Genomic DNA, 22,343 nt, shown 5'->3' with positions numbered 1-22,343 from the left:
TGTATCTATGGAAGGAAGCGGTGGTGGCCGAGTGGAAATGACGTCCGAATTTCAATTCGTATTTGGAACTTATGTATGAAATATCATTTGATATTTACCACTAGCTTTTCGGTGAAGGAAAACATCGTGCGGAAACCTGCATACATCTGCGAAGAAATTCAAAGGTGTATGTGAAGTCCCCAATCCGCATTGGGCTAGCGTGGGGACTATAACCCGAGCCCTCTCGCGCATGAGAGGAGGCCTGTGCCAAGCAGTGGGACGTATATAGGCTGAATTATTATTATTATATTCTATCTATGAGTATATGATAACCTATCTAGGCTGGTACCTCTTTAGCGGAGTGGCGTATCTTGCACTGCACGCAGTAGCGCGCCGCGTAGCACGGCCGCTCCGTCAGCACGCGCTTGTGCCGCCGCCCGCAGTTCGTGCATCTACCGACAAACATTCACTCAAACGCGCGTTCATTGGACCAAGCGAAGTGAACATCCCCGTTTCAGCTTGGGTAAAAATACTTTCGTATGTCCGGATGTTCTGATGATCTTGTGCAAAGACAAGATGAAGGTCCTTGCAGCTCTGCGCCAACAGCTGATGGAGGTCACTCCACGCTTCCATGTGACCACTCTAACGCCTCTCGCATACATTAACTGATGATGTTGTGTGCAAACTCCATCTTACCTGATGGTCTTGCGTGCAAACTCAATCTTACCTGATGGTGTTGTGTGCAAACTCCATCTTGTCCTGCAATTGCGCTAATAACTGACTAAGCTCGCTCCACGCCGCCTCTACGTGGCGCGATTCTAGCGCTCGTCTTTCGTACGCTTCGCGACGTTCCTGTAACAACATGATCATTTTAACATACATCATAAAGGCACTTCATTCTGGGCTAGGCTAGGCTTGTGTAGTACATGTACTAAAGTGCCAAAAGACGGAATTCCCTCCACTGTGCTAGACCGAACTATTCTCTAAGGCACGGTGCACAAGGAACGCCTGCCACCGGTAGTGCCGCTTAATCTCCTCGTCCGTGCATGTTACGATAATGATAATACTAACCGGTTCTCCTATAAGGTCGAACGCGTGTTGGAGTATCTTGAAGGCCTCCTCGGCGCCCGGCTGCTGGTTCTTGTCCGGGTGCACGAGGAACGCCTGCCGCCGGTAGTACCGCTTGATCTCCTCGTCCGTGCATGTTACGCTCACGCCCAATATACTGAAAAAAAAAAAATCATTAAACCTTTAAAGCGCAATAAATAGCCAAGGTGAGTTCAAGCTACCTTGGCGCTTAATTGTCGTAATGATACCTGGCCAGGACAAAAATACTAAGAGAGTGTAAAAAGTTATATTGTTTCTAGCTTACATGGCTTAATAAAGAGTTAAGTAACATTGTGGCTATGTAGGTTAAGTGATTTTCATCTAGAGACCCATATAACATATGATTCGACGACCGATCTGGCCTAGTGGGTAACGACCCTGCCTATGCAGCCAATGGTCCTGGGTTCGAATCCCGGTAAGGAAATTTATTTGTATGATGAGTACAAATTCCTGACAGTTCCTGAGTCATGGGCGTTTTCTACGTATTCATTTATTATATATAGAACCCACAACACAAGCCACCTTGAGCTTACTGTGGGACTTAATCGATCTGTGTAAGAGTGGTCTATCATATTTATTTATTTCTTTCTTATATGGGTGCCTTTTCAAAACGGACCTTGAGGTTTAAAATTAAAATTGAATTTATACCTATAACTAGATAGCCGATGGCTTTCGAAATATTAAACAGAGTAGCTGATGTGTGCAGGAATAAAACTAGAAAGTGCAAATCGGTGAATGTTCATGCTTTGGTGTTTGTTGATAGCGTTAGTTTCAACCTCGGAAGGCAGTATATTCATATAGACGTAGATTACAGATAAACGCTCTGATTCAGTGTATAAAATGTTTAATATCAGGCATAGAAGTTTTTGTGACACAAAACGGCGTTTGACAAAATGAAACGTCGATAAATCTGTTATCGATAAGTCAGTTATTTATAAATAATTAATAGATGTAACTTCTACTTGCTGTAAATTACTGAGAAATTTCAAAAATGCAAATCTATTATAAATCGGTACATAATTTCTTTATTACATATATTTAGTAATAAAATACGAGGAAATTAGATTATATTTGTAGGGGCAGACTCTTAATAGGTTGAATTTAGCTCGATAGAAGCAATAACTGATATTCATTTAATTTTTATTATCGTTCTACCCTGCATACTACAACCTTAGCAGTTTTTTTAGTATAAAATAGCTATGCTAGCGAGAGTTCTGACGAGAAAATTTAAAGAAATATATATTTTGAGAGTAATTATGATAAAAGATAAAAACCCGCGTGGTGGCCACATCTTCCGTCGCAAGGTTCGCGCGGCGCGCCATATCTTTTGTTCCCTTCTTATTGTATCGCTTTAGGCCAGAGGGGGCGCCCTCTTAATGAGTTTAATGAACAGAGCCTAAAAATAAAACGTGGTAGATAACTACATTGATAGGATTTAACAACGGGAGGCGCCTTGTCTGTAATTTTCTGTACAAAACAGTCTGCCGATTTTTGCGGGGGAGGGGCACGTCACATCAAATGAATTGTTATTTGGTCGTAACGTACATTTGTACGTTACGTGACTATTTAGCCATGTGCAGTGATCGGAACTATGGGAGTAAAACTTTAACAAAACTTGTTAAGCGGACATAAAATAGTGCCTACAGCCCTAAAAATATTCATGTCCATAGGGATAGGAATAGTATAGTACTTACAGCCATAAAAAATTTTACTTTCATTGATATTCGAATATTTTTAAGGCTATAAGCACTCTTTTTACGTCCGCTTGATAAGTTTTGTTAGTTTTACTCCCATAGTTCCGATCACTTCTTCTTCTTCTCGTGTCGATGGTTTCGGACTTTCAAACTGTACGGGACCACAAGGTTTACGACATTTATCGTCCTTTCCGTCGCATCACGGAGGTCCTGCTCAGAGCAGGCATGCGGGCACGCTGGGCAGGACAGCATGTGTTTCATTGTTTGGGGAGTCGTCCCACATGGGAATTGGGTGTCTGAGCCGCCTAGGGCGCCCCACTTCAGCATGTTCTCCTTGCTGCGACCGACCTGGGAACGCAATCCGTTTAAGGCTTTCCAGGTCGGCCACGGCTGCTTATGCCCAGTCGGAAGCGTTTCAGCGGGGCGTTCCGATCACTGGCCATGTGAGATAAACGTCGGCCCATACAATACATAGTTTTTATACTCAATATCTTTATGGCTCATAACGAAAAATCCAAGCAGTAGTGGATACACAGAATCAAATGAATTTCAGCTATGCATTTAAAGAAAACAAAAAAATATTATAAGAAAATGACAAAAATAGAGATAGTAAAATTAATAAGTGACACAAAATTAAAATCGATAGAGGGTTAAGCTCTTAAAGGCGACTCCAGTTGTTAAAACCTCCAAGATAATGTAATGAATTACCTATACACACTTTTTCATTTCAATACATGGCAACAAACAATATTTGACTTCAACCTGCAATAGGTACTAAAGGCATTATCTACTAATTATATGCATCAATATGCCGGTCGATCAACCCGTTTGACACATAAAGAAACTGAAAACTGGTATTTAAACGTTACTGTAAAAATAAAACGTATACACCTGTACAAGTATCACCAAGCTATACCTGTTGCTGACGTCAATAAAATGCAATGAACATGCGACATGTTGAACTTGAACATAAGACGAGTAAACTGTTGATATTGTTAATAATAAGAAAATAAGTTTTTTAGAAACTTATTTTATCGGAATAATTGGAAAGATAAAGATAGTTTATTATTCAAGTAGGCATATTACAATGCGCTTATGAACGCAAATAAAGCTACACCGGCTCTAACCCTACACCTCTGACCCGAGAAGATTTAAGTCCTCCCTCAATTGGAGGAGGGTATCCCAATATGGACCGGCAAGAATATGACCTGCCTTTTTTGGATGTGACGCCTGCGACTAAAAGTTTTGTCATTAGTGTACTTAATATGAACGAAAATATTATACCAAATTTACTTCCCTTATTTATGAAATATTTTGATTGAATATTGTATCACGTCCAAGGTCATATTTTCACTTTTACTGTATTATATAGGTTTTGCGCCAAGTACATGATAACGGTTTGGAAATTTAACCGGTTTCCGAGCCTTGCATTTCATTACATTTATTATGTTTACAAAAGGTTTTGTCGTTCCATATACAACAAAACAATACAAAATAGCTGTGTATTCCCCTAGTGTAAATTTATTCGATAGCGAAACGTACGCGGTATATTGACCAGTACAGGGATGATCCCCGCCGACGCTTAGATATTACGAATTTCGGAAACAAGTTGCGCTGGCCTTAGCTTACTAATAATTACAAAATGTTTTGTGTATATCTGAACAGACGGAGTGTTTACCATTTACCATCCATGCACCACTAATCACCTTGTTTTGTTTAAGTGTATCGGCAGATTTTATTTTACTGTATGTTTAAATACCCTCTATATTTTTAGTTCTTTCGCTAATTCCATGCAAAATAAATGTATTTGTATAGCTTTAAGTTCTCATGTAAGTGAATTGTCAAATTCTTAGTGAGAAATAAAGAATCTTAAACCTAAAACGTGCCGTACGCGTTTGCGTTAAGTCTCATTTTGAATGGGATTTTGAGTTTCCAAAACGTCCCGCTTGGCGCGCTGTTTCTAAATCCCATACAAAATGACACTTAACGCAAACGCGTACGTCACGTCACACTATCGATTAAATTTACACTAGGGGTTCTGGTTACCTGTACGAGGTATTTTTTCAGTGCACTGCAACAACAACAAGGTCACAATGTCAATGCTGAACAAGTGTCAACAAGCTATATCTATTTTGCTATTGCTAATGTCAATAAAATAACACAAGTCACCTGTTCATACAAAATGGGTGACTAAAAAAGGACCAACAACACTACGTAGTGTAAAATGTAATCATTTTATAATTTTAATCAGCAAGTCTACTTCGAGAAATGGTACTTTTCATGAGCAAATGTATTTGCTGCTGTAATTTGAGGAGTAGGTACCCTCGATTTCTCCAGGATCTCGTCATCAGACAGATCCTGTGTTGATGATACCGCAGGACCTACTTACACAGCATGCTCTTTCAACCATTGTTTTTCGAAAATAAATTGGTAGAATAGTTTCCGAGTAATCGATGAACATATCGTCAGGTGACAAGCAAGTTCACTAATTACAAAAATCAACCTCATAGTAATGATATGGTTTATTATGGGTATGAACTTGTGGTGGTAATTAGTGAGTTCTGCTTGTCACCTGACGATATGTACAGTCAGCTGCAGAGGAAAGTGACCCCAATTGCATAAAAGTTTGTATGTAAAGGTGCTATAATAATAATAACTATTGCCGACTGTACATAAAAAGATACCACCGACAAATTGAGAACCACCCCCTTTTTAAGTCAGTTAATAATTAACGTGCGTATGAAAATATATAAATTATCGGCGAGTAAATCGGTTTTGATAGCATGTTTATTATTTATCGTCTTAGATCACGCATCCTCTATCCCTACTAATATTATTAATACGAAAATAACTCCGTCTGTCTGTTGCTTCTTCTCGCGGACTGCTGAATTGACATTAGGTATGGATAGTTTGAGTCCCGGCGAAGGACATAGGATAGTTTTTTGGCACGAAATTCATTCAACGCAGACGAAGTTGCAAGCTAGTTATTGTCCTCTTCTTCCTCGCGTTGTCCCGGCATTTTGCCACGCCACGGCTCATTGGAGCCTGGGGTCCGCTTGGCAACTAATCCCTAGAATTGGCGTAGGCACTAGTTTTTACGAAAGAGAGTGCCATTTGACCTTCCAAACCAGAGGGTAAACTAGGCCTTATAGGGATTAGTCTTTTTTCCGCACGATGTTTTCCTTCACCGAAAAGCGACTAGTGAATATCAAATGATATTTCGTACATAAGTCCGGAAAAACTCATTGGTACGAGCCAGGGTTTGAACCCGCAACCTCCGGATTGCAAGTCGCACGCTCCTACCGCTAGGCCACTAGCGTTTCAAGCTAGTCATTGTATAAATAAATAAATACTATAGGGACATTCTTACACGAATTGACTAAGTCCCAAGACAACGAAACGAAAATCAATAGAATATCGATGTTTCGAACAAATACTTTATTTGTATTTGTGTAAATATTAACTTTCACGATTTTTACACATTAAGCAACTCGCGATTCACGATCACGACTTTTTAAACTCGATTCAGTCCTCTTTAGTTGAATAATAATAGTGATACATTGCGTTTTGGATTATTTTATAAATAAAATGATCAACATGATCATACACTAAAAAAATAATATCATTGTGTCCACTAGGGCCTATACCAACTATAGTTTTTGTTACCTATGTCATTTGTTAAATCTGCAACCTTTTTGAGAAAAGAAAACACATTTACAAAAAGTATATTTTAAATTTATTTATGTTTTTATGGGTATCAAAACATGTTCAAAAATCACAAGTAGCCGTTTTTCTATCACCCTTCGTATATTTGAAAGCAAGGATGGATCTCACCGCGCTGTCTCTCTCTCTGTTGTAAAGTGCTGTTTGATAACAGTAGTTTACAACAGAGACAACTTTAAAAATACCTCTTCTTTTTTCTATATTTTGTGCGAGGATAAAATGACTATACAGTAGGTATATTTTGTGAAAAAATATGGGACCTACCTCAAAATCATGAAAAAAGTACCTAATTGGGTATTCCATACATTTGGTATGTCGATGTTTTCTAAGGGAGAGCAAAAACATTTTTTTGCCTCTGGGATCTAGGCATCTAGGATAACAGTTATGTCGATATTTCATTTTGTCAATTCCTCGTTTTTGCTAGCAAAAGTTCTAGGTATATTGTTTTTAAGCCAACTACTTGGTTTGTATGCTTGTTTGAGGCTCTGGTGATAGTGCCGTCCACGACAAACCATGACTGTCTATAACCTATTTATATAAATTATTTACTCATCTAACTTTAGTACAAACTGTATATTGCACACTTATGTATACTGGCAGTCCGATCCCACATAACATTTATGAGCAGCTTGCTTGATCCGATATACACTCTAGTATAGCTATAAAATATAATTTTCCGAGAACAAAACCACGATTGAGATCTAGTGTAGCAAGACATTGCCAAATCGCAAGGCTCACCTGTACGGATCTTTCCCCTTGCAAGCCAGCAACCGTTTCATTGCCTCCTCGCCCGTCGCCGGTAGTGGTATATTGGAGTTCAGCTTGCTCGAGTCGTTGCTATCTACCTCGGCGTCTGCAAAAAATTGGTGCGTGTGAATATTGAGAGGTATGTAAGGCAGTATTCAGAATTGCATTGTTATTGTGGATTGGCATGTGTTAATAACAGTTTTTTTTTCTAAATATGTAAAACAGTTCAGTAATATAGACAACGCTAAGGGGTGAAAATGTAGTGGAAAGATTTTTAACGAATACGCAGACGAAGGAACAAGAATTAGGATTTTTATCAAAATTTAATATTTTATGACGATTAACAAGATATGGTATTGAGACGACATTAAGGCTCTCCCCGCGCTTTTCATCGATTTTGACAAGTTTTGACCCGTTACTCTTACATTTCGACTACAGATAGAATTATAAGACAAACGGATATGGGTTCTTCAATCTTTTATTTCCAATTCTAGAAATGCACACTTATTTTTTTTAATATTGTCTAAAAAAAATATTTTCATAACTCGATTGCTGTGAAGTATTTGGGTTCGTCTTTGACGCCTCTAAAAACTGGTCAGAGATTTTAATTTTAAACTAATTGACACAAATCCAGTTTTCTGACCTAATTTTTTTTATTTGATAACAAATATCTCGACTATAATGAACTTTGAAGTAAATATGGGATACTATATTGCTTAAAGCCGTTGATGTTACTAGTAATATGATATGCTACAAAAACCATTAGAAAACTAAGGGATTCAGATCAAAGGTCATTGGCACCAGGGAGCCCCTTAAGGTTTATTTTACAAATTTATATTTAGGAGATCTCAATTCATTAAATACCAATTTCAGTATATTCCGTTTTTTTTTTTTATAATTTTTGGCATAATCTAAATCTAAACAGCCTAGGCCTGTCTAATTAATCATTTATTGTCTATAGATTTATATAGGTTTCTGGTCTATAGATTATTTAACTTGCACTTTTATACGAATTAACATAGTAGCCAGTTTATTTTCAAATCATTTCTTACAACAAAACACTTTCACCTAAATGCCGTGATAGATACATAAGAAATTAATAACAGTGGAAGTTATTAATATAAAAATATTTTCCTGCTCGCTACGCTATTTCGCATACACGTAAATTGCAAAAGTAAATAAATACAACTCTTTTAAATAGTAAAGTATAAAAAACTGAAACAACGGATTTATAGCACTGTTTCAATTATAGAGGTCGTGCAGACATGAGAGATTCTACAATTTCAATTGTTGATTGCAATTATTGAGGTTTCCCATTTGTCCAGGTCCCAATTTACCAGGTTTCATTGTATAAAAGTATATTTTTCTGTGACCAAATTCCCAAGTAAATATTTAACATCTAACACAGAAAAAGATTCCATAAACAAAAAAAAATGCGTTTATACCGGTTATTTCCAGCTGTCACCGCTCAGACCACCACCACCACCACTACCACCAAAATAGAGTTCAATGCTAATAAAAAGAGTATAAATAGTATGGTATGAATATAAAGTGATTTAATAAATAATTTTACATTGATTAATGTTTCAGTAAACTGCTTTAAATTATAATAGAGTATATAAAATCAAAATAGAGTATATAATAACGTATACAACATCCCACCTATAGCCAGTGGTAGCAACTGGGAAAATAATTCCCATTAGTTAGGTTGATGGTTAACGATTGGGTTATTTTTCCAGTCACTTGGTGGTAGCAGCAGTACCCGTTTGTACTAGAAAACTCGTAGAATGCTCCCGATCTTCTAAGTTCTAGGTACAGGACGCCAATTACCTTTCTTGAACCATTTCATTTTCCTCCAAAAGCCGAATCTGGTGTGTCCAAATTTCCTATCTATGTAGACCAGGTACTTGTTGCCGGCGATCTTGTAAAGCCACTCTTTGCTGCTTCGCCACACCGCTTGGGAACTCACGTACGTTTGCGTGAATATCGAGGTACAACTGTGAAAATGAAAAGTAAACAACATAATCATTAAGCATTGTCACAATATCTAGATTATTTTTCGATAGTGGTAAATTTCGGTAAATTAGTTGTTGAATTCGCAAACCAAGAATTTCTCACAACGACGCATCACGCGCGAATAAGCTTGAAAAAAAAAAACAATAAAATCCTTTTCTGGGCAGTTGCGTAAGTATTTAATTTAAAAAAATGTTGAATGTCTTGTTGTTCATGATCCCAACCGGAAGGTTGATGGAAGGTGGATGGAAGGGGGATGGAAAGGGGAACCTTTCCATCATCAGACGTCCAGGCGTGGGGAGTGAATGCACCCATTCGTGGTAAGCGTTCTATTTGTTCGCACGAAACGATTTGCCTCCTCTTTTATGGTACGAACAGCTAAAGAATGGAATGCGCTCCCACCATCTGTATTCCCTGATAAATACATATGACCTAGGTCTCGTTAAAGCAAGAGTGAATAGAGCCCTGTCTTCACTTTCCATCAGATATGGCTATGGCTGATCGTCGATCAGTTTTTAATAAAAAAAATACAGAAAATAAAAATAAACTGAATAAGTACTATAGCTAAGAACTTCGGAGTTTATGCACTGCTACAAAATAATTTGGTTCTAAATCAACATACTCGTAGGTATGTTGCTTTTATGATTTCATTTATGTTTTTTTTAATACTTCGTCGGTGGCAAACAAGATAGATAGATAGATAGAATACTCTTTATTGGCACACCTCAGTAATAGATACAGCTTAAAGAAAAACAATTGATTAGTGATAGAGGCAGACAACAGGCGGTCTTATCGCTAAAGAGCGATCTCATACACACGGCCCACGCACGCACGGGCCACGGCATACGGCCCGCCTGATGGTAAGCAGTCTCCGTAGCCTATGTACGCCTGCGACTTTAGAGGAGTTACATGCGCGTTGCCGACCCTAAACCCTCCCCCGTTGATCTCTGGCAACCTTACTCACCGACAGGAACACAACACTATGAGTAGGGACTAATGTTATTTAGTGTAATTGAGAGCTAAATCGAATTGGGCTATGAATCTATATTAACACAGCTGCATCTAAATTGATTAATTACATTATTAATGGTTATTGCTTGAGCATTGCAAAGAGTGAAGAAACAATCTAGTAACCTAATAACAAATAACAGTTGCTTAACTTCACTTTCCGTTTTGTGTAAGAACTTACTTCTTGTATACTTAGTATACACATTATAAATAAATTTATGCATATTTGGGGACAATCTTACACAGATTGACATGACCCTAAACTACGCAAAGCTTTTATTATGGGTATAGTATACACATATGTTTAAACATAGAAAACACCCATGACTCAGGAACAAATATCCGTGTTCATTATACAAATAAATGCCCTTACGAGGATTGACACCTCAAATTTATTTATTTAAGTATTTTAAAAGATTTTTTTTAAAGTTCCTCCAAAAAAGAGGAAGTTCTCCATTGACTTTAGTTATAATGCAAAAGAATAAGCATTCAAGTAAAAACTTTAATATTTCGTATTTTAAGTTAGCAGATGAAATATAGATGAGGTTTGTGTTAATCCCTTTTATAATATTATAAATGCGAAAGTAACTCAGTCTATCTGTTACCATTAAATCAATTTAGATGAAATATGATATGGACAATTGGATATAGCCTCCTACTTATTTAGTTTAATGAAATTAAAATCATTTACCATTGGAACAGAGTTGCATTTGTTTTGTACATTCCATTTTCAAATAGACCAAAATCAACTCTATTTCCTACACTATAGGTTAAAATTTTATGAGAAAATTTTGAATTTTTCATTTGTATTGCTGGGCCTTAGGAGAATAGGATAGTTTTTATCAATCATCATTATTATTCCAAGCAGACAGTCACGGGCTGAAACTTGTGTTTTACAAGACTAATGGTTGGTTGCACCAAACCATTAGTGTTAGCTAAATTTGATTGTATGTGAAGTCTCATAGTTCACTGTTGAGTTTAAACTGATGCTAATTTTGGTTGGTGCAACTGGCCCTAAGCCATGTTTTTATTTCTCAGATACTGAAATGGCAGTTTATTTACTCCAAATCGTCCAACTGATCTGTCATTTTCGTAGTTCAAAATTTGTACAGAAACTGGATGAATGGTTAGTAAAATGCTAATTTTACATAATGGTAAATTCATAAGATATTTTGTGAAGATATCACATAAATTCCGGCGATCTTCCCATAACATATCACCTCAAGATTCCACCTCTTCTGTCATAGGTAGTTTAAACCTGGGGAGTAAATTCATCCTAATATGCCATTTACTTACTTAGGCAGAAAACATGAGAATACTTGTTAAAATTTGTACCTTGTGTTGTGTTTTAAGAAAGAGTGTGGTTTCCTACTAACAAATTAACATGATTAATAAAATAAAACAGAAAAAAACAAATTAAATAATATTTAGCAAATGGGTTGAAATTCTTCCCATTGCCTTGTTTTGGACTGTCACACTTGTATTTCTGTATTTTATCAAATAAATAAAAAAAGTTGAGTGCTGTTGCATGTCTTTTTAGCTGTAAATTACATTTACCATGAGAACAATCAACAACTAATTTTTATCTCATACAAAAAGCTACACTCTCACATTTTTTGGGGACAAAAAAACAAGACAACAATAAGAATTTTGAACCAAAAATATGCAAACCTTCATGTTAAATATGAATAGTTAATATGCAATTGTGTTTTGTATTCCCTGACAAAAAATGGTCCATGTCTTTAGATATTAAACAAAACTTGCACATTACTGTTTGATGCCCTAAGTAAGATAAAAAGCGCAAAAAATTTAATAAATCAATACTTACAGATCAAACAACAAGTGGGTGCTCATTCTACATATATCTGACAGCAGGTAGAAGAACCATACAATTGCCTTCCAGGTAGCCTCTCCCCAATGCTCCAGGTAGTTCTGAGCCAGGCCTAAATACCCAGGCTTGTTCCTCTTAAACTTTGCCTGGGTGGTTTTCTTTTTATCCTGTACCGGTTTTGCCATTTTATGGTTAATACGAGCTTCTTTTTTCTTCCGAGCCTTGGCGCTGTCAGTCTGGTTGTCTTGAAAGACAAATTGAGACTTTTCTTCATCATCAGCTCTAAAATCACCTTCTGCTGTGGCATTCTTATCAGAATTTTTAGCCCTATCATTAACTTTCCTGTCTTTCTTGGGTTTTTCTTGGTTTTCAATAAAAACAAATTGACTTTCACTGCCTTCAGCATAGTTGATATCTTCTTCGTTAGTGATGTCCTCAAGAGATGACCATTTACGAGATATATTATTACGCTTATTCTTGGATTTTTTACTGGGTTTTTGACGCTTTTCAAGGTCTTCATTATTTATATCTCCAGACTCGCTGCCAGAAGATATAGTGTTTGATTGCTGTTTTTTCTCTTTTTGCTTACTCTCATCAGTATGTTTTGGGTTTGATGGTTTATCAGGCTTGGAGCTGCTTTTGTTGTTGGAAGTCTTAATTTCTATATTATTTTGTGGTTTAGCCTTAGTAGTGTCTTGTTGGGTGTTATTCATGTTTTTAGCTAACACATCAGAATATGTTGGACGCATTGGTTTCACTTCAGCCACAATGCGTTTTTTGTTACTTGTGTCTGCTAAAGGACTGTTTTCATTTCTTTTTGGAGAATTCTCAGGCTTTATTTGACTAATTGGAGATTCCATTGGCTTTTTTGGAAGAACATTAGGTGGCACATCAGGATGGTTCAATGGATAGTTTTGTCCAAAGGGAGAGTATGTACCAGATGAATTAGGCTCCCAGTTTCCTAAAACTTCCTTCAAGAAGTTGGAGGTAGGTATGGTAGAAGCTTGATTGTTGGCGTTTTCTTGTATGTAATTATTGTGAGTGGTAGTGGTTGGTATTTGCATCTGAACATTATTATTGTTGATGGAGTATTCCTGGTTTGGAGTAAATATTGGGGGCTGCTGAGGAGCCTGCAGAGGCATTTCACGCAGCCCCTGATTGTGGTTGAATAACTCGTACTGTCCTGACATGGGGAAGTATAGTTGTTGAGTATTTTCGTCATAAAATAACCTGACATATTGCCCATTGGCTAATTTAATCATGGCGGTTCCATAATTCTGATTGTTAACGCGGTTGGCATTAGGCATGTTGTTAAGCAAAATGTTTTCATCTTGGCTGGCCCCGGTGTCACCCGTCTGCACGTTGTAAGGATGCTTGTTCAAATAAACATCGTTCGTGAAATCGCCGTTAGCGTACATACTGTTATCATTCATTGTAGGCGTGTTGGCGGAAAGCGGCACTTGTTTTCTTTCATTTAACATACCAGGTGGACAGTTTTCAGTTGTTTCTGTACGGTAATTCCAAGCGTTGTGCTGCATGTCATTGTATCGCGGATCATCCTTCGGCGACCTTGTCATTTTTGGTTATATCTCACTGGCACACGCGCTATAAAAACTTATAGAGTCAATGTAAAACTGTCACACTATACTGGTGGATTTAGCATTTTTAAGTGTTCTGTAAGCTGAATTAGAAATTATTTAGTTATAACGTGGAATATTTATTGACGATTTGACGCTCTTCATTTTTTTTTATTTTGACACATTGAATGATTGTAAGATGCGTTCTGATTCTCGACCGTCAAATGACATTTTAATAAAAAATATTTATATGTTTTAAGATTACAATTAATTACAAGGCAAATATATATAAGCGTATTTTTATAATACTTGAAAGGATATTTTTATTACTTTATATTCGTTTTTTATTATATCTACGATCGCAGTTTCGATACGAAATAAAGTTCCGTTCCGTTACACGCAGCGTGGCGGACGAACACAAAACCGACCAAGTGCGTCGTGCGTCTCTGACAAAGAGTAGCACTGAGTAGCACAGTATGTCTCTGACCACGCATAATGAAGGGTTCCGTCCGTACCGTACCTATATTATGATATATTATTAAAAGCCATACGCTTGTAAAAGGCGTTACTTTCCGGTACTTAAGTCCTAATCCTCAGACGTCATTGATGTTATGAGTTGTATTCATGTCTTGAGGAACACATGAAATTCCTTCATCCATCATACAAATCTTGTGCTGATAAGCATAGTATTTAAATGTAAATTAATTAAATAATTGTGACCGCGGCCTGCAAAACGTCCCCTGTGTCACTTGCTATAAGGACGCCTTGTCAGGTTATTCTTATAAAGATACAAGAAAATCTCGTCTTTATGGCAAGCGACAAGTGGAATGTTTTGCCGGCCGCGGTCTCATTTACTACTAGAGTCTGTCCACGACTTGGTCTGCGTAGAATTAGTATTTCAATAGTAAATTCTACCTTCCTTTCACTCCCTTGAGGGATGATTTTCGGAATTAAAATTATATTATGCTATGTCCTTCTCCGGACCTCAAACTATTGGTTCGGACGTGAATAAGTCCAGAGGCCCCCTGGGGATCTACCGCGAAAATCATAATTTGCCAATTGCGGGATCTTTCTCTTTTACTCTCACTAAGACGTAATTAGAGTGACAGAAAAAAATGGCCGCAATTGACGGACTTCTATTTTCGCGGTAGGCCCCCTGACCTGAGTGCCTACCGCGAACTACGTTCGACGAGTTGCCTCTCTGTCACACTTACAAATTCGTATGTAAGTAAGTGTGACAGGGAGGCAACACGACGAACGTGGTTCGCAGTAGGCCCTCTGGTACAGTCAGCGTCAAATACTTTGTAGCAGTCAAAGTGGCCAAATAGTTCGGTACACCATACTAAATATATGGTGTACCGAACTATTTGGCCACTTTGGTTGCTACAAAGTATTTGACGCTGACTGTACATACCCTGGGGGCCTACCGCGAAAACCAAATTGCGGGGATCTTTCTCTTTTACTCTCACTAGGACCAAATTAGAGTGACAAAGAAAAATTCCCGCACTTGACGAACTTCGATTTTCGCGGTAGGCCCCCTGGTATGTACCTATTCACTATAAACAATTTTGTTTATAAACTGTGTTAAACAAAGTTTCTCATTAAATATATGGTACTCATAGCGAAATATTGTTTATAAACCTGGTTTCTAAACAAAAATGTTAATAGTGAATACGGCTTAACAGGCAGACAGACAGTCAGAGCTACTTTTGTATTTATAAAAATAATAATATTAGTAGGGATCTAACAAAAATATCTTTTGTTGCAGAATAGGTGTTAAGTGTGTTGCTGATTAATCTTCATCTTTATTGATGTCTATATTGTAAAGATTAAAAATGTACAAGGGAGCAAATTTTTGCTTTTTACGACTGATACTTTTGGACGTAATACTCGTTACTAATGCTGTACATTTTGAAGACTTTGCTTCTCAACAGACGGTTTTGTTTGCTGAGAGGACTGGGGTAAGACTAAGATTATTAAGCACAATTCTTAAGTTCCGTGCCGTGGGTTCAGACAGCGGAGTTTTTGAAATACCGCTTTTTAGGGTTCCGTAGCCAAATGGCAAAAAACGGAACCCTTATAGATTCGTCATGTCCGTCTGTCTGTCCGATTCTGTCACAGCCACTTTTTTCCGAAACTATAAGAGCTGTACTGTTCAAACTTGGTAAGTAGATGTATTCTATGAACCGCATTAGGATGTTTACACAAAAATAGAAAAAAAACAATAAATTTTGGGGGTTCCCCATACTTAGAACTGAAACTCAAAAAATCTTTTTTCATCAAACCCATACGTGTGGGGTATCTATGGATAGGTCTTCAAAAATGATATTGAGGTTTCTTATATCATTTTTTTCTAAAATGAATAGTTTGCGCGAGAGACACTTCCAAAGTGGTAAAATGTGTGTCCCCCCCCCCGTAACTTCTAAAATAACAGAATGAAAAATCTAAAAAAAATATATGATATACATTGCCATGTAAACTTCCACTGAAAATTGGTTTGAACGAGATCTAGTAAGTAGTTTTTTTTTTATACGTCATGAAATTAAAAAAAAAAATTTTTTTCATCATACCCATACGTGTGGGGTATCTATGGATAGGTCTTCAAAAATGATATTAATGTTTCTAATATCATTTTTTTCTAAACTGAATAGTTTGCGCGAGAGAACCTTCCAAAGTGAAAAAAAGTGTGTCCCCCCCCTGTAACTTCTAAAATAACAGAATGAAAAATCTAAAAAAAATATATGATATACATTGCCATGTAAACTTCCACCGAAAATTGGTTTGAACGAGATCTAGTAAGTAGTTTTTTTTTATACAACATGAAATTAAAAAAAAAAATTTTTTTCATCATACCCATACGTGTGGGGTATCTATGGATAGGTCTTCAAAAATGATATTAATGTTTCTAATATCATTTTTTTCTAAACTGAATAGTTTGCGCGAGAGAACCTTCCAAAGTGAAAAAAAGTGTGTCCCCCCCCCTGTAACTTCTAAAATAACAGAATGAAAAATCTAAAAAAAATATATGATATACATTACCATGCAAACTTCCACCGAAAATTGTTTTGAACGAGATCTAGTGAGTAGTTTTTTTTTAATACGTCATAAAATTAAAAAAAAAAATTTTTCATTAAACATATACGTGTAAGGTATCTATGGATAGGTCTTCAAAAATGATAGTTAGGTTCCTAATATCATTTTTTTCTAAACTGAATAGTTTGCGCGAGAGACACTTCCAAAGTGGTAAAATGTTGAACAAGATCTAGTAAGAAAATTTTTTTTAATACGTCTTAAATTGTACGGAACCCTTCATGCGCGAGTCCGACTCGCACTTGGCCGCTTTTTTAGATTACAATACAGTTACCAAGAATTTAATAAGCAATCTTGAGGATTTTCTCTAGTGCAAATCCTGATTTTTTTTATTTTCGCTAAATGGAAAAAAAATGACGAACATAGGTCTAAAACCCACTTTAAAAATTCGCAAACAGTAAATGTGCCATTTTGTTTTTGAGTGAACTCAGCGATTACTTTTCCTTTTTAGGGTTCCGTACCCAAAGGGTCAAACGGGACCCTATTACTGAGACTCCGCTGTCCGTCCGTCCGTCCGTCTGTCACCAGGCTGTATCTCATGAACCTTGATAGTTAGCCAGTTGAAATTTCTACAGATTAACTTACGCTCAGAGAGAGAGTGAGGGAAGAACACGAACTCACGGGGCCTTAAGAGGATATATCAGTTGAGCCCTTTCTCAGATTTGAGAATTTTAGGTAAATATCTCCGTCGCGCTGCCGGGCACGGCTCCTAGTGCGATAAGAACAACTGCAGCTCAGGCGAAAAATCCTGCGTAAAAATCTCAGAAATCGAGGTTTCGTTCTCGACATTTTCCTCCTGTAAAACTTAACCAATCGTAACGAATTTTTGGGGAGAAAATGAGAAATAAATTATCTGTGACCGTTTTGATTTTTGCGTTGAGTTGTTGCCAATTTTGTATGTAGACGTCTGTTTACGGCGCATTTATGTTGCCGTTTTAGCGCTGATTGAAGTAAACTAGTTCTTATCAAAACAAAAGTATCAAAAAAGCGAAACCTGCAGACACAGATACTGGTAATATTGAACTCATATAAAACATTACTAATATAGGGCCAAAATACAGAGATGGAAAATGTCGGGAACGTTTGTATGGAGAATAACCACTAACGTATCCTCTTAAAAACTTGCGTTAAAACAAAAATAAAACGCATCCAAATCGGTTCATCCGTCAAAGAGTTACGATGTCACGCAGACACATACGCATACAGATAGCGGTGAAACTTGTAACCAAGGATGTATCGACTAGGCTAGCCCGGAAAGCCTATCCGACTACATTTGTTAGTCGTTGGTAAACACCCCTATAATGGAACAGGCACCAGTAAATGGGATTTTATGGACAAATCCTGTAAAATAAGTATTTACCGTCAGTAATCGCTGGCAACATTTTACCATAAACAAGAGCCAAAGAGCTGCTTAAAATTAATTTTTCATTGATATTTGTTAGTTTCAAAATTAATGGCGCCATACATCCCATGACTGGAGCAAAAAACCATCGCTTTAATTGGCTAATAATATTGAAACCAATTGCAGTAGCTTTGAATAAAAGCTATACCTAAGCTATACCATAGAAAACATAAAGGAAGAATTGGACATTTTACTTTCAAAGCGGTAGAAATTTTACAGATGTCGGTGAAATATCAAAACTACTCCAAATTTTCTCTTATATGCACCATGATTGGCGTCGTTAACAATATACCCATTTTTTTCCAATACCTATTTTTAAACAAATACTAAAATATGTATTCCTATTCATAAGTCATAAGTTATTTATTTGCGAAAGATAGGGTATACATAGGATGTTGCAGTTTATAGTTAACTGAGCCAAACTACCTTGTCACCCAGTGACATGCAAATTTTAAAGTTTTTACCTAATACTAAACATGCACCTAAATAATGTCCAAAATTAATTCATGTGTATTTACATAGCAATATTTACATACAAAATAACAAATATTAAAGACTAATTATATCGTATAATACAAAATAAATTGAGCTGTAGCAGTTTACTTATCCAGATATTCATTTATTGAATAGAAGGTCTGTTCATTAAGCCATTTAAATAAACGTCTCTTAAATAATTGTAATGTAAGGCATTTAATAGTATCTGGCAGCTTGTTAAACAAACGTATGCTCATGGGATAACAACTTTTCCTATAAAGACTCGTGTGTGTTCTCGGACATATCAGTTTGTTAGGGTATCGCGTATTAAAGTTACATATTTCGACATTTTATTTTTATTGAATTTCATATTAAATTCTTGTGTGATAGGCAGTTACGTAGGTCGTCGCAGTCCTTGTAATTGTATGATGTGTAAATGTATAATGTATATGGAAATATTTTTCTGGATTAAATTAATTAATTTCATTCATTCTTATAAAATTTCGTACTTGGTTACAATGACAATCGTAATATTATTTCTGTTCCGTAAAACTACCCAACTCTAGTCCAATACTGCAACTATGGTCCACAAGTTCAAAAGGAAATTAAGTATCTATACCAATGTTTCTTTTGGTTTACTCCTAGTTTTACCTTCCATTTATAAACATACTTTGCCTTAGAACTACAAAAATATAGTAAAATACACACCTGAACGAGAAAAATTGAGTTTGTTTGTGGACCATAGTTGGGAGCTTTGAACTATAGTTGGGTGGTTTTACGGTTTCTATTTCGATTAAAGACTAGAACATACTATTAACATGTTAGCGTCACAAAACATGGGTCGCTTAAGAAAAGCCTTTGTTGCGAAAATTGCAATGGAGAATTATGTGCTTGGAGTTTCCCTGCGAGAACGTAGTAGGTAAGCTAAGAATGAGATAATTCGCAGAGGAATTATTCATATTGTTATGTGTAATGGTGGAACTCGTAGACCTCATGGTCACCAGATACTTGACTGGCCACTACTCGTACGTATGGTAAATAAGCCCCTGGGGAGGTCTCCAACATGGAATAATGCTGATCGGGTCAAGATCAAAGAAGCGACTAATAAATAGGTCATCCGAGCACTGATTAGTCGGCTAGTGTTGGTTAAATCCATATTCGGTCGGTACATCACTACTTATTAATCCTCTTTATGCTTTGGAAAAAAAAGATGCAAACGGATTACAATGAATAGGGAGCATGAAAATTATCAATGGTGCTTTCCGTGCTTAAAAAGCTTCTCACAACGAGCTCCGGTGGAATGAGATTGTGGAAAGAATAGAAAATAATCTTTAAAATTATATAAGGTGATAATGAACGTTTAACGTCTACCTAAATCTAACCGGATGATTTCGAAGTTATACTTACACCCCAGAGCTCTGTTGTAAATACCCAACGAATATAACAATTCGAAATCTGTTCGCTAATGGCGCGAATTTAGCATTTATTATCCACTTTTCAGTTAAATTTCCTTTTTTTCCACTAGTCCATTATTTTATCGTATACTTTCAGGAGCCAATAGGGATTCTGACCACGGCAAATGGAGCTCCCGTAGAATTTAAGGACGCCAACGTATCACTCAATCGTAGAGTCATTTTCAACGAGTACTTGATAGAGACTATAACGCATCTCAACCGTCGGAAAATTGTGGAGCGTACAGTGCACGCCAAGGGTGCTGGTGCTTTTGGAACTTTTGAGGTTAGTATGTTGGTATTTGTTTATTTATTTTTGTTAGATAAAATAAAATAAAAAATTGATAAGTACAAAATTGTATTGAAGATTACCTATACCTCAATGTTTAGTTCGGTACTTATATGTTAAGTTGTGCAAGTTATAAAGTGATAAGATAAAGCTAAAAAGCGTAACATATTTATGTAAGTAATTTTAGTGACATTGCAACGTGATGACAATAATGACTTTGTACTAATAATAAAACATCAGAGCATCACAACCAGCGTATCCTCACTGAGTTTGTGCTCATTAGAATCGACGCGCAAAATTGATAAAGTATGCTGGTGATGGTACCTAACTCTACTATGATTTGAGCTTGTACTATAGTTATCGTATAAGTTCAAACTTAAATTAAATACGTAAATGAAATGAAGAGCAATACTTATTCACTATCTGACAAATTATTTTATCACTTTTCAGGTCACCCACGACATAACAAATATCTGCAAGGCGAAATTCCTAAATAAAATCGGTAAAATAACCCCGGTTGCCGTTAGATTTTCTTTAGTAGTTCCCAACTTGGGGGCTCCGGATACGTTCAGAGACGGGCGTGGCTTCGCTGTCAAGTTCTACACGGAAGACGGCAACTTCGATCTGGTGGGCCTGAGCATCCCTGTATTTCCCTACAAAGACCCTCTCTTCTTCCCAACATTCGCAAACGCTCAAGGCAAGAATCCTTCTACAAATTTGTTCGACGCGAACATGCTGTGGGATTACATAACTTTACGACCAGAATCAATACACTTCTTCATGTACAAATTTGGAGACAGTGGCATACCAAACGGTTACAGACATATGCCAGGGTTTAGCATCCATACGTACCAAGTAATCAACAAACAAGGTGAATCCCATTTCCTTAGATTCCATATATTACCTGATCAAGGAGAGCGTTTCTTGACTTCTAAAGAAGGTATGAAGATAAGCGGAATTGATCCAGACGCCTTTATAAAAGACTTGTATAATGCTATTGGAAATGGAGACTATCCTAGCTGGCAAGTTCTAGTTCAGGTGTTGAGTTTAGAGCAGGTTACACATGCTGATTTTGACGTCTTTGACGTGACAAAGGCGCTGCCTTTAGACAAATATCCGCTGCAACCCTTGGGCCGTCTGGTACTTGACAAAAACCCTGTAAATTTCTTTGCGGAATTCGAACAAATAGCTATGTGTCCCAATCATCTAGTCCCAGGTATTCTTGGCGCTCCGGATAAATTATTTGAAGCGCGTCGGTTGTCATATCGCGATGCTCAATATTATAGGCTGGGAGCGAATTTCCAGAACATAGCCGTTAATTGTCCTTTGAGACAACCTTTTACTTACAACAATGATGGTCGTGCGCCACAGAAAATAACTGATAGACCAACTTACTGGCCCAACACATACAATGGTCCTGTACCTTACGTGGATCCCAAAACACCTGAAGTTGCTCAAATAGTGCAAGATACGTCCTTAAATTTCGACCAGGCGTCACACCTTTACCAATACGAGATGACTGAAGACGCAAGGAAACGTTTGGTCAGTAACATTGTTTATAGCCTTGCACCTGCTGAACCTAGGATTCAAGATCGAGCTATCAAGTGGTTTAAGATCATAAATACAGATTTTGGGAGTCGAGTGGAGCGAGGTTTAGCGAAGGAGAATATTAAAAATAATAATTAAAAATTGTAACTATTTACAGTGTGTAAAACCAATACGGACGATAAATTAAACCAGATTTAGATTTTATCCGTGTAATCATTCGTCAAGAAGTTTTTAAAGTTACATTTAATTATGACTCCGTAATTAATATTTGAAAATTTACCGAACAGCAATCTACTTTAAACATACGAGACATAACATGATATGACTTTACGAGATGCGAGCTTTATATACTGCCAACAAGCGTTGACAGTTACTTTAACAAGCTAGTATATCATTGGTTGCTTTACATT

General features: G+C 36.9%; 2 protein-coding genes across 5 annotated transcripts in view; one reads left to right on the top strand and one right to left on the bottom strand.

The window, feature by feature from the left end:
* The window catches only part of LOC133519815 (dnaJ homolog dnj-5), a 19,973-nt gene extending 6,098 nt beyond the window's left edge, over nucleotides 1-13,875 (bottom strand). Inside the window, exons 1-6 of the mRNA XM_061853927.1 lie at nucleotides 12,100-13,875; nucleotides 9,081-9,247; nucleotides 7,242-7,356; nucleotides 1,051-1,204; nucleotides 707-831; nucleotides 329-431 (exon numbers count right to left, since the gene is read on the bottom strand). Of these exons, the coding sequence (XP_061709911.1) occupies nucleotides 329-431; nucleotides 707-831; nucleotides 1,051-1,204; nucleotides 7,242-7,356; nucleotides 9,081-9,247; nucleotides 12,100-13,679 (2,244 nt within the window). The 5' untranslated portion in view covers nucleotides 13,680-13,875. The remainder of the gene's footprint in view (nucleotides 1-328; nucleotides 432-706; nucleotides 832-1,050; nucleotides 1,205-7,241; nucleotides 7,357-9,080; nucleotides 9,248-12,099) is intronic.
* Nucleotides 7,300-22,343, top strand: LOC133519826 (catalase-like). Of its 4 annotated transcripts, none has more exons than XM_061853944.1 (5): nucleotides 7,308-7,389; nucleotides 8,990-9,062; nucleotides 15,453-15,640; nucleotides 20,197-20,382; nucleotides 20,836-22,343. In XM_061853944.1, exons 3-5 carry the CDS (start codon nucleotides 15,515-15,517, stop codon nucleotides 22,069-22,071), a joined length of 1,548 nt encoding a protein of 515 aa, XP_061709928.1. In that variant the 5' UTR covers nucleotides 7,308-7,389; nucleotides 8,990-9,062; nucleotides 15,453-15,514; the 3' UTR covers nucleotides 22,072-22,343. The 4 variants fall into 4 exon arrangements, with proteins under 4 accessions (XP_061709929.1, XP_061709927.1, XP_061709928.1 ...); XM_061853941.1 differs by having other exon boundaries at nucleotides 15,448-15,640; XM_061853945.1 differs by lacking the exon at nucleotides 8,990-9,062 and having other exon boundaries at nucleotides 7,300-7,389.

Source organism: Cydia pomonella, chromosome 7, assembly GCF_033807575.1.
Source record: "Cydia pomonella isolate Wapato2018A chromosome 7, ilCydPomo1, whole genome shotgun sequence".
Taxonomy (NCBI): Eukaryota; Metazoa; Arthropoda; class Insecta; order Lepidoptera; family Tortricidae; genus Cydia; species Cydia pomonella.
Note: the sequence above shows the minus strand (reverse complement) of the source record. Positions and strands in the feature narration are given on the sequence as shown.

What these genes read in the sequence shown, in the direction of transcription:
- LOC133519826 (XM_061853945.1), top strand. Translation starts at nt 15,515, where the DNA reads ATGTACAAGGGAGCAAATTTTTGCTTTTTACGACTGATACTTTTGGAC. An exon ending in TGTTTGCTGAGAGGACTGGG is followed by an intron (nt 15,641 to 20,196) that starts GTAAGACTAAGA and finishes GTATACTTTCAG; the next exon opens with GAGCCAATAGGGATTCTGAC. An exon ending in GTGCTTTTGGAACTTTTGAG is followed by an intron (nt 20,383 to 20,835) that starts GTTAGTATGTTG and finishes ATCACTTTTCAG; the next exon opens with GTCACCCACGACATAACAAA.